At 36.0% G+C, this 12731-nt stretch overlaps 2 protein-coding genes across 2 annotated transcripts in view; both read right to left on the reverse strand.

The window, feature by feature from the left end:
- Nucleotides 1-7258, reverse strand: part of LOC105169428 (protein transport protein SEC31 homolog B) — a 14434-nt gene extending 7176 nt beyond the window's left edge. Inside the window, exons 1-9 of the mRNA XM_011089822.2 lie at nucleotides 6729-7258; nucleotides 4437-4500; nucleotides 4205-4327; nucleotides 2392-2488; nucleotides 2270-2306; nucleotides 2054-2159; nucleotides 1909-1966; nucleotides 498-595; nucleotides 243-362 (exon numbers count right to left, since the gene is read on the reverse strand). Coding sequence (XP_011088124.1) covers nucleotides 243-362; nucleotides 498-595; nucleotides 1909-1966; nucleotides 2054-2159; nucleotides 2270-2306; nucleotides 2392-2488; nucleotides 4205-4327; nucleotides 4437-4500; nucleotides 6729-7048 — 1023 coding nt within the window. The 5' untranslated portion in view covers nucleotides 7049-7258. The remainder of the gene's footprint in view (nucleotides 1-242; nucleotides 363-497; nucleotides 596-1908; nucleotides 1967-2053; nucleotides 2160-2269; nucleotides 2307-2391; nucleotides 2489-4204; nucleotides 4328-4436; nucleotides 4501-6728) is intronic.
- On the reverse strand, nucleotides 8254-11950 carry LOC105169439. Its single transcript, XM_011089832.2, has 3 exons — nucleotides 11481-11950; nucleotides 9496-9807; nucleotides 8254-8625 (listed from the first exon to the last, which is right to left on the reverse strand). The coding sequence occupies exons 1-3, from the start codon at nucleotides 11636-11638 to the stop codon at nucleotides 8556-8558; spliced, it is 540 nt and encodes a 179-aa protein (XP_011088134.1). The 5' UTR covers nucleotides 11639-11950; the 3' UTR covers nucleotides 8254-8555.

Consider the following 12731-nt stretch of genomic DNA (forward strand, 5'->3'; position numbering starts at 1 on the left):
ATGAAGATTATCTAGGTCCACATGTTTATCTTGATACAGTAGGAGCAGATTTACGAGAACTGCAAGTAACGGGATCAGTTCTATCTAAGTAAATGCTAAGCAATGAAGCTACATAAACGATTACGAAAATGAGAAGATAAAAAAAAAAAAGAACCGTAACCACAATACCATTTACTGCACCAATAGCAAAAAAGCATCATCAGAGAAGCACTAAGATGAGTTCAACGCAGCAGGGAATTTACCTCTATATTATAAATGCCAACTTTCCCATCAAACGAAGATGCTGATATAACTCCAGGGATCTTAGGATACCAATGTACATCAAAATTCCAGTTGGTTCCAGCAGGTAATTCAGCCACAATCTACAAAGTAATTCACGTTGAAACTGTAACATGTGAAATGCTGCAAAAAGAATGAAGGATAACAAAAGAAAAACAGGAAAAGGAAGTCTTCATACAGAACACCTTTAAGGACAATAAAGAAATCAAAATATTCACCTCTCCAGATACAGTATCCCAGCAAATAGTGCGGTTGTCTTTGGCACAGGTAAGCAGATAAGAGCTATCAATAGGGCACCATGACATGGCAATCACACCTGATGCAAGTGAAAATGAGTCATATGAAATTGTCAGCTACAAGAAATTATAAGTAAATCACAAGCCTACTCACAAGAATATTTAGGACATGATTACCACTTAAAAAGTAAATAAAACATTAGAAAGATAAGAAAAAGGAGACAGACAGTGACAGGTTGGTTGATTCCATCAGTTGTCATGAATATGGGGGAAATGAATATAAGAAGGTAGAGAGAGGAAAGATTCCCCAGAACAGCAATCACTCCCTAGATCAGTGCGGGAATAAATCTATTACATTAATCTCTCACACGAAAAGAATCATCTAATGGTGTCAAAAACAGTCCCCTAATCTTTCCGCGGTAGCAAACGAATACAAAAGGAGTAATGCATTCAGCATAAAGCATTTTCATTCCACGTCAAAAAATTTCAGAAACTATGTCAAGTATCTCCGTAACTGAGATCAAATTCCTACCTTACCACAGAACAGATAAGTTTGTTCCAAACCCAAGGCAAAGAAACTTTTCCCTAACCTAAAACAAACAAAATTCAAATTGGAGTAGCTTGAGCTCAAGTTCACTGAAAGTTTTTGTCCACTAACGGAAGCTCATATAATTTTGTGACAAGCAATCATCTGCTTACCCTGTACCATTAACTGAACAGTATTTGGAAGACATTTCACTAGACAGAAGTATAGACAAGAAAAATATACATAATTTGCTGTTCGTTGAACTAATGTAACCTATCTTCCAATCTTACAAGTTAATGGGTCTGTTTAGCAACTTTTGACACTTTTCATGAGAACAAGTGGAAGTTTGTTCTAATCAAACCCGTCTCAAGCAACATATCAGATCTGAAAACTTTTCCTACGTTATTATTACTCCCCCATTCTGAAGTAAAAAAATTAAATTATGTTACCAGGTTAATGAGAACCCAACATACATCAATGTTAAAACTCGCATTTTTCTTTTCTCCAGAAAGGTTTCTGTGAAGTCCAACAAAATAATTAGCAAAGAAAATTCTTATGGCAGTAACACAATTCCGTTTGCCAAGGAAAAGATGGATTAGATACTGAAACTCGGGTACTAGATGAATGATGGGGGAGATTTGGACAGAGTTTTCGCACATTGAATAATGTTATCAATATAGTTAAGCAAAAGCATTTGCCAGCTCTACACCTAAGAACATTGATCACTTCCACTTTGACACCATGATCAAATCAAGGAAAACAACCCACCTCAAAAAAGTTGGGGTAATCAACTAGAAACATACTGGGACCAAAAATTTAGACAGAATTTGTTCAATGTTCGAAGTGAACTCCTCAGATATAACGTACCTTTGGTGTGCCCTACAAACTCTTTTACTGGAGTCATTATATTCCGCATATCCCACAGCTGAAGATGAACAGAATCCAATTACATGAGCAGTATTACTATACGAAATTTGTACCAAGAAGCTAATTATAACCAAATGTACATTACCCTGAGAGAAGGTGAACTATCTTCATCAGAAGCAACAATGAGCTGAGTAGCAACATCAGGATGCCATTGCAAAACAGAGCACCGTCGTCTAACTGAATCCGAGAAACTGCAAAATAGGCATATCAAATATCAGGAAAGCAGGCAAAATGGATGTCTACAGTCAATGGTTCAAAGTGCAACAATCCAGGTTCACATTCAAGGGCAAAAAAAAGTTACCTTATAACTGGCTTTTGCTTCTTCAGATCCCACACCACTGAAATCACAGGAAATGCCTATTAGTCCAACTGAAAATGCAAGATATAGGTGCATAACATCTCAATGAAAAGCATCCTCCTTACCAGTTGTCCCATTAAATGAAGTGGAGGCCAGTATGTGCTGGACCTTGCTATTCCAGGACAAAAATGAAATTTCACCTTGTGTTGCAGATCCACTACCCTGTAAAAGAATTCAAAAAGTTTAAGTTACTATTCTGATTTTGAGCCTGAAACTAATCAACAAGTCGGCGGCAAAATTTAAGGGCATTAGTCTAAAACTCCATGCATAATGAGAGAAAAAAATTGATCTGGGGCAAAACTAGCCATTTATAGAAGGAGAACAAATATCATAGCCTTTGCTAGTACAAAGAAAAAGGCGACGAATCAATATATGAGATAGAGCACTGCATAGGTTTCATGTGAAATAGTAAAAAGGATTTGTGTGGCATTTTGTAATCAAGGAGCTGATTAATTGATGCTCAAACAGCTATTTTGGCAGTATCACGAAGTATGCTTGTAAAAAGAACTACCTCTCTTTGTCTGTGTTTTAAGAACTAAGAACACCATACGCCAACAGAAATTTCCTGCCTCTCTGCTGGTTTCCTTCACTTTATTTCTTCATTGTTTGTCCATTTCTAATCTGTTTACTTGTCTGGTTTTCTTGTGTTTTGACAACTACTGATAACCTCTGTTCGATTTGTCTGATTTGTCCCACTCATCGTTAGCCATAAACTCACAATCTTATCTCTTCACAGGAATAGCTCCCCTACCACCAACCAGCTTGAGATACTATAAAGTTAAACAATGCTTATAAAGTTAAACCTCCTGCACTGTATGGTGATTCTTTTACAGCTCTACACTGATGATTGTTTCACAGTTTGTGTGATTCAATGTTAAACAATGCTCCAGAAGAGGTGCAATACCAATGGAGGAGCTCCCGCTGATGTCTTGCTGACTATGTCAGAGATCACCAAAATATTGCTTAGAGTATAGTTACAAATAATTTATAGGGCCAGAGAATTTCAGAAATACACGTTAAAGTTTGTGGTACTTGGTGTGTCCAAGAAGAAAAAAGGTCTTTTCTATTGTAATCCTATTTTGCCTTGTCTACGTGGTACCAAAACGAATAAAAAACTGTAAGATTTTAAGAATAATATTGGTAAAGTAGAAAACTTAAGTCCATTGTACATTTTTTCATTTAATTTTGAGACGGCACTTATCCTTATTTAGATTCAGTGGTGGAGATCGTTTTTACCACGACAAATGAATATTTTGCCTCACAGCTTGCCGTGCATTACTCCTGTTTTTCTTTAATGTAGTTAGCACTAGATCCACTGACAGAAACATGTATGGATATCTCACATGTTTGAACGGGTATCACCCACTCATTAGTAGGTGGATAAAACAAGCAGTTAACATTAGGATGAACTTGCTAAGGTGTTCAGGCCCACATGCTCTTCAACTCAAAGGAGAACCAGTTGGACTTGAGAAATCAATACTAGTGAACAAAGTATCAGGCACAGCAATCAGACAATTCAAAACCTCTAAGAAAATCTACAAGGGAGCAAAAGGTTCCCTGCTAAGAAGACAGTCATGGCTCCCTGCTAAACCTATAATATAAAAGCCCGTCATACACAACAAAGGACATTTTCTCGGGATACTACTGCAAGTGAAACTAAGCTGCTGTTGTGAGACTACCAAGGAGGTTTGGTTCATCATTCTTTCCTTTCATTTCGTAATACTTCTTATTAACCCTTCATATAACAGATCCTTCTTTTGCTCTTTGAAACAACAACTATGAATCCATTCTCATAAAAGCCCCACAGACTCCCAGTTTTCCAATGAAATAGTTTTAAAAGCCTTAAGAATAGTGGTAAAGCTATTACTTAATGCCTACCTTGAGTGGTGGAAAATGACTTGGCTCTGATGGTTTTGATACATCCCATATACAAATATCGCCTTCATCAGCGCCAGAAGCAAGAAGGTTTGGGGAAAGAGAATTAAACTCCAGGCCACGAACCTGATTGAGACATGATAAAACAAATAGACACACCATCTCATCACTAACATATTTAAAATGGGTTGAGAAAGATGCATAAAAGTACAGAATATGGAGCACAGAAACGTACAGGTCCTCTGTGTCTCGAAAGATTTGCGACAAAAGCATTCTCACTTGTCTCAGAACCCTTTTTACTGGTTTCAGAACCAAAAGCAAGAAAATCATCAAAAGTAAACAGTTGTTAAGTATATCAAGAAAAACTGAAGCAGCAGCCACAGAATATTAAAATTATAGTCAAAAGTATAACACGTCAAACAAAAATAGGGAAATCACATGTTGATAGCATTTATTATTTTAATACAGAGGACGAAATTAAACATAAGTACTTAATGAGAAAATAGCACAACCAAGTCAGACTGCTTGCAACAAGAAGGTATAATACTGGCCCATTAAACAGTTCTAAAGCATCTAAGAAGAAGCTGCAGCAGCAAAAGTCATGCACTGGATCACACACAGAGTTAGAGTTAAGCAGAGTATAGAATAGCACGTGGCAGATGCGCACTAAACAAGCATCATCACTGCAATGAAATGATGAACATAGTCGGGTTTTCAAGAGCTTGGATGAACCAACAGTTGAAAAATGAATACCAGTTTAATATTCCAAAAAAATTACAAATAGCTCAAATTTGTTTGATATAAAATCCAGTTTAACTTTGAAATGCAAGAAAGGGTTTCTATCATTCAACCAATCCTACTTATAAGAGTTCCTTCAATTTCAGAAGTCAATGTCGACCAATAATGAATTGCAATATAATTTAATCTCCTAGAGAAGAAAGGTTACATTTGATTTTATAGTAGACAAAATTTCTAATAATCAATTTTTCACAAAAACAGAAATTGTAAGATCTTGTTCTTAATTACACTCTTATAAAAAAAAGTTCTCATGCAAAGTCCCACAAGTTTCCTGAAAATGCCAGTTTCATTCCTCTAAATAAGGTTCAAGCTACATACCAAGACATCATCACATCCAATACACCATGTTGCATTAATTTAAATACTCCATCACTTAGTCCAATTTATAAGACCAGTGGAAGTGTATGCAGGGTCAAGCAAACATTAAGCCAGTTAATATTTTCAGATTTTCTTTTCTCCATTAAAATTTTCTTGCAACTATTATTTTTAAATGAAGAACATCATTACCTGTACTAGGATCAACTTGCTAACAAACAAATTGGAACTACAGATGTAAACATATTACAAAAAACAACAAAGATCGTTATTTGTTTGTTAGTAATTGTTCTTTTATACAGCATGTGCTTTTCAGTATATCCATCCTTGCTCCCAGCTGTCTATCTTTCCTATGTGTGACCGTCCATATTTTCCTTAAGTCATATGAAACACGAATTCTAGTGTCAAAATTAAATTAACCGAAAAAGAACATGAGCATCATCGCCCATTAACTGCAAAATACCATGACTTTACTAAAATCAATTGGTTCCAAATTTACCAAGAAGCAAATATATACTTTTGATAAATTATAAATATTAGCTGTCCCTAAGAAAGTGGTATAAGTAGTTGGGTAAAGGCTTTTTGTTTCGTAAGATTTAGATCAGAATTGGTTTTCATAGCCATCATAAACCTCGTTACAGTAGTAGGAGTATGCCTAAATTGGCCATTTTACGAGATTTCGAAGAGCAATTACGGCTTTTATGGTATTTTACCTCACACCCTTAGCCATAACAGACCAAAGTTCTGGTAATTGTAATGCGAATAGGAAAGAATTCTAGCAAAGAGGGCCGAGTGGAATTTTGCCTAAGCTAAGCATTGAACTATTTTATAAAGTGACGATGGAAATTTAAATTATCATTATCACAGATACAAATAACATTAAAACGGAAGTTTGGAGAGTAGGAAAATAAAATCATGCACTCCTTTCTTCAAATCTATCCAACTCAAATCAATGCCACATATAATAACTCGGCTAGATAGAAATTGACTAAACTACAATTTAGCATTTTCGAAATCTAAACTGAAGTAGCAATAATCAAATGAGGAGCTATAAAGATTTATTCCAGGTGGTTGTGCAATTGAAGTATGGCAAAATTTAATCAACAAATTTCAAAGTTTCCCAACTCAAGTTTTTGAAGAAAATTAACAGCATCGAGAAGAAAATAATCGAAACCCAGTTCAGTTGCAATATATACAGTTCTCATTTTATCAAAATCAAGCAATCGTCAAAATTCATTATATCAATTATCTGCAAGTCGCAACTTCTAACTAATCAAAAATAACACCAATCATACAACCATAAAAAATGCAGCCATAATCAACACCCCAGAAAACAAATCACGCAATCATTCGGAAAACACGTGCAATTGGCAACAAGATAAACTCCAGAAAGTTCCAAGTAACTGGAATTCACCAGATCAGATGCCTCGGATTCCAAAGCCCAATGTTGCCATCGACAAGGCCACCGGCAATGAGACCAAGCGAATATTCCTCGGAATTTGCGGGGCCCTTCTCCCAGGAAAGGCGATTGAAGCGCTCAGAGCTCGGGATGGTGCCTGCCAGGACCAGCTGGCGATCGTCGGACACGAAATCAAGCTCGAATATATCGAGATTGGCGGAGGAGCTGAATTGCAGATCCACTGCCCCTGCCATCGTTCCCGCAGCGATGTACGCACCGTCCGGCGCGAACGCCGTCGACGCCGATCTGTTCACCATCTTTATACACCCCGCCATTACAGAAACCTACAAGACTAATCAATCTATATATGTTTATGTATTCAAAAGATGGAGATTTTACATATATAAATCGGAGAATCGTGTGTATAGATCTAGGTTTAAACGAGAATTGGAAGTAGATCGAGAGAGAGAGAGAAGAGAGTGTGAGAGTTTTCTCTCTCTAGGGGTTTTTTCTAATTTTTTGTTAATTTAGGTTTGCATTTGCGTCACTCTTTTTATGTTACAAGTTGATTTGGGGGAATGAGGGTTTTGGTACCAGAGTGGGGCAGAATGGGAATTTAGGTACCCCTGTGTGATTTGTCAGCCAGGTTACGGGGATGCTTTCCACGTAGGACGCAAGTGTGACGTGCGGTGGAGGGACGAAATTGCCCCTCCTCCTTATCCCATTTTATTATATTTGGTATTCTTTTTTTTTTTTGTTTGATAAATTATATTTATGACCCCTAAAATTATATCCAAATACATAAATACCTGTTATCTTTTATAAAATTATAATTACATCCCTTATAATTGTAGTCGTAAATCATAATTACATACCTATGCAGTGAAAAAAAATTTGCGCAAACACTATCAAGATACATTACGCCAACACTTCTACCAAGATGTATCTATTATTTTATAAAAAATAAACAACATTCGTATATTTGAATCTAATCTCAAACTATCAAAATAATTTACCGTATTTTTGCTAATAACTTTGAAGTTTAGTGTTTTTTTTTTCCTTCATATTGTCATAAAAACAGTCAATTTTATAATTTATGAGATTCAAAAAACTGAGAATGACATCAAATTCGCATTGACGAGGTGGTGCTGGTACTGGTAGGGCTGCGGTGACCATAGGCGATAAAAATCTGAAGCAGGCTTCAGATCCATGTGAGAGGCTGTCTGCTAATTGGCACATTATGCTACTTAGTCTACAGAGGTAAGCAATAAGCTCTCACTTATGTCCTTACACATATTCTGACTTCAGATTATTGTTCTGTTAGCCAAAAGATGCAACTTTCTAGTCCAAACATGTGGATGATAAAAGAAAACAAGATGTATAATCTGATGGGCATATGATACCAAGAATGATATGGTGTTAAAGCACACCCGATTACGTGCTGTTGGGATATGACACCGAGAATATTATACGGATTCAAACATTTGGTTCATAGTACACAAAGTAAAAACAAAAAGAACTCACTCTGTAACACATAATCGAAATAACATGGCCCCCACATCTATTAGCATCAAAGTATTCACTAGGAAGGTAAACAAGAGAAATTAAGGCTCATTGAATTGTTGGCCAAAAAACTGAGATTCCTGACTGATGTTGCGCATGATTTGATATCAAAGTGCAGAAAAAGGACGTACATACATTTCCATTCTACACAGGCAAAAAACTGAATGTTGAATACCATTTATCGATCCCCTTGAACCTGAACCTTAGGCTAGAGTGAACAGCTGGCAGAGTAACTTGCTAGCAATTTCTATGGGCAACTTCATCAGCAACTTGCATTACCTATTCGGTTGAAGAATTGGTTTGCTTTTTCACAAAGAGTTTGCTTATGTCTTCCGTAACAATATTGCTCCTGCAAAATATTTTATGTTCAATCAGCCGATATTTAGTTATGGATGCCCAGGAGTTGACCAACAATAAAATGTGAGAAAATGATAAACACTTCACCTGGGATATTCGCAGGTTACTAAGGAGTATTTCCTTCAGCTGTCTCATGCACTAAAATATAGAAAAGAACTACTACCAAAAGCAGAATGCTAATGCTCACAGGTCAATAAATACTAACCATGGTGAGGAAGAAAAATATTCAACATCTTGATTGCAACTTAAAATAAAACTAACAAACATTTTATCCACAAGAAAATGAGATACCAAAGAAGTTCAGGCATTCAAAACTCATGATAAAATTTAGAAAGAAAAATCTTTAAACTGCATAACCAAAGAAATTATACTATTGTGTATATATCAAATGGGTGACTGTGAATATCTATAAGCAGCCCTGTCCAGGACACTAGCTTCCAGGCTTGTTTTCAAACTTGCAAACCGTCCTCCAACCAAATGACAGTTCACTAACAAAAAGCAGAAATAAAATATACAACTGCAACTCAAAGTTCTCTCAGAATCTCAGATTTTAGTGAAAATACCTAAAGAAGGATTAGTGAACTCAAACGACCCATACAGAAAAAAATATAGTGACTGATCAACCAGATTAAAAAGCTTGCTATCTATAGCACGAGTACGAATTGAAGTTAACAGGTCTACTGATACACTTTGCTTGATTCAACAAAAGAAGCAAAAATGCGCCTCTTATGCACATTAAGAGCATACTGAAAAGATTACAGTAGAGGAAACAAGTTGCATCAGATGATTATACAAGTACAATTCGCTAAGCCATATGAAGGTGGAAGACCTTTGGCAATAATAAAAAGTATGATAAACTAACCTTCCAGCTAGCTGAGGTGGGAGCAAACGACCATCTACAGTATCTGGAACATTTTTCGAATGAGGTAAGGTCCCTTTTGGAACTTTACTACGAGGGTAGGTAGAAGATGGTCCATTTAAGTCTCTCTTTCGTGCTGCGCTTTCTGCCATAGCAGCTGCAACTCGGGATGAGTGGTCTGAAGCATTCAGTAGATTAGACGACACAACTGGTGAATTCAAGAGGAAAGATGCATCAGGAAGTTTCAGCTCAGAGGACTGATTGGAGACTATGTCTGTTCGTTTACTTGAGGTTGGCTGCAAATTTGTAGAATTCCTAAAGAGTAAAGTCATAAATAAATAAATAAATAGGAGAATTTTCATTGGAGAACAACAAAAGTGAATCATGCTGCATATTCTATTTCACCACACAACCAAGCCAAAGAATCAGGAATAAGAAAGAGAAAATTGAAACCCCAGCAATCAACAATATGCAAAAGATGTATTTACAAACTCAACAGACATCTACAATAATGCTTTCCAGTGATTCACTATGACTTTTCAATTATGATTCACGAAAACAGGGAATTCAGCATTGAAAATAGCAATACATCAACGATATAGCAGTTGTTAGTTTCTTTACATTTTGTCAGACTATGAAAATTCTTGATGACCATATGCAATACCATCACACACACTGTGAAAAGAATGAATTGAGGATAAAGAAAGGACAAAAGTTCATCAATAAAGAAATTAAAGAAAAAAAGGGAAAGACCTGAGGGAGAATCTGGATATGAACATAAAAATCATGCCATTTTGTTTCTTTTCTTATTGTGACAAACCACAGCTTTGCTTGATCATAAAGTGCTTAGAACAAGTGCAACTTATTAGGTGCAGCTATACCACTTCAGATGCTCCATAACCAGAACTTGGCTCAAACATCTTATCCCAAAGGTGGACCATTTTGACCTCTATTTCCAGACATTATGGACCACTGAGCGCCAAAACAATTATTCCAGGAAGACATGGAACATGGTCAAATTTTCTATGTTTCCTCCCATTAGTGATAAACTTAAGTCACCAACAGAAAATAAAGAAAGAACACGATACTGTTGCATATTTATAGATGCTTGTGAACAAACGACTAAGAATTAGTTATTCATGTTATGTTGTCAGCTTGTCCACCTGAGAACTTAATGACAACCCCACTCAGTTACCAAAGAGGCAGCAGTCAAAAACTTACATTAACATATTTGTTATGAAATTGACAAAATTAGTGCAAACAGCTTGGCTTATTTCAAATGCGTTGACATTACATGCTTAATAAGATAGGACTTTTCACAAATGTTAAGAAGTATTGACTGCTGGTGTATTCTAGTCTTTGATATCATGTAAGATATAGAGCAGCCAAGTTGAAGACAATCTTGAGCTAACAATGATTATTTGCAATCACAAGGAATTTTCAGTGAGTGCAAGTTGCTTTACTGACCCTCATTAACTGTAAACAACAGTGTCATGTGACTCAATGCTCTTTGCATTTCTGACATTTTCTTTCTCTCTTTTTTGTCTCAACCAATATATCTAAGATCCAAGACGAACTAAACTGCGTCTTTTCCCTTTGGTTCAGACAGGCAAAGCAATATCCCTACAAATGGTGTTTCAATTAAGAACTCCCCCACCATTTCTGAAAATTTCATGCAAATTGCTCATTTTTTTAAAAGATATCCCCTTTATCAAGAAAAGAGCTGCAACAGAACTATCCAAACACCATACTCCCAAAAAAAAAACCGGAACAATAACTAGAGAGCCAACCAGAAGAATCAAACTTACTATGTCATAAATACATGGAATAATCATCATTAATTCTTCTTCCAAACATAAACCCCCATCCTTCTAACACATACTGACATGAAACCCCTATAAATTTAACTTCAGACATACACAAGCAGAAGTAACAAAATTCCGAAAAGAAGAAAAGGGAAAAAGCAAAACGAAGTCTTCGTGAATCACCTGCTGCGCGCGCGAACTGGGTCTTCGTGGTCCGGCGCAGGAACCCCAGAACGGTGTCGTTCTTCTGGGTTTTCTTTCACCTGCTCATTTTCCTGCTCCCGAGCAGGGGATTGTGGCTCGTCTTCATCTGAAGAAGCTGCGTAATCCACCAGCGACATAGCCGGACGATGAATTCGTGTCTCCTCTGATCCTCGCAAGAGTTGTCTCCGCTTCTTGCGTTGCTTGTGTAATGAGTTGAGTACTCCACTGCTCCAATCCTATGAATGAGATTTCTTCCTTTAACTATTTTTCCCCCTTTGTTATATTTGTCTTCATTTCTTTTCCTTCATCATTTTCCAAACATTGTTGCAATTTGCACTCATTTCCAACCTGACCCCAATCCAACCTACTTTGATCTCCATGTTCGTCTCATTACGTTTATATTGAGTCATCCTATCATACCATTTCTACAAGCGGTCGTGATGATGGAATGATGGTGAATGGTAAATTATAAAATAAATCTAGTTAATAAATTTATAATGATCAAATTAAATTATAATACATTTTTTGTTATGATGCGTGATATATAATAAGTTTCTGATATACGGATGATAATTGATCCAATCATCATTTAATTATATTTGATCATTCAAATAGGTATGTCTAAATCACTTGAGCGAAACAACGCGTCTATTTAGATAAAATATTATGTATTTTGAATGAAATGATGTATATATTCTAATAAAAAGTTGAAGATCGGCTTTTTTAGTTGAACATATTCATTCAATGATATATTTCTAACTTCCGTAAATAAACCATCTCATTTCATTTAATTCAATCGACTTGGAAAGCATTTTAAATAATGTCAAATTATTAGCAATAAGGGCATTTGTGTTCCAAAAATTGTGTGGTTTACCATTTTTCAAAGTTTTTGGCAGTACTACTTTGAGATTATAAGTTGTTGTATTTTCGAAAATAAATTGACATTTTTGTTAGCACCAGAGTGGACGATAATTATTTAAAAAATAAAGAGTCAAACTTTTATCTTAACTTCATAATACAGAGCTCTCAGGTATCATTAACTTCTCACAACAGAATACATTCAAACTTTATATAAAACAAATTCATTAAGATATCTTCTTACTGCGTTTAATACTTTTGAATTTTAACTCGCACGAGCTTGTGTGGTTGTTCTGACAAGTAGTCAAACCTACTTGAGACGTAAATAGAGACCGGGGGGGGGGGGGGGGAAAAAAGACTCAAAAGAACATC

This window comes from Sesamum indicum, linkage group LG1, assembly GCF_000512975.1.
Source record: "Sesamum indicum cultivar Zhongzhi No. 13 linkage group LG1, S_indicum_v1.0, whole genome shotgun sequence".
Taxonomy (NCBI): Eukaryota; Viridiplantae; Streptophyta; class Magnoliopsida; order Lamiales; family Pedaliaceae; genus Sesamum; species Sesamum indicum.

Coding starts and splice junctions, on each gene's coding strand:
- LOC105169439 (XM_011089832.2), bottom strand. CDS start 11,638: ATGTCGCTGGTGGATTACGCAGCTTCTTCAGATGAAGACGAGCCACAA. Junction 9,808..11,480: donor CCAGTTCGCGCGCGCAGCAG/GTGATTCACGAA, acceptor TTTACTCTTTAG/GAATTCTACAAATTTGCAGC. Junction 8,626..9,495: donor CCACCTCAGCTAGCTGGAAG/GTTAGTTTATCA, acceptor AATATTTTGCAG/GAGCAATATTGTTACGGAAG.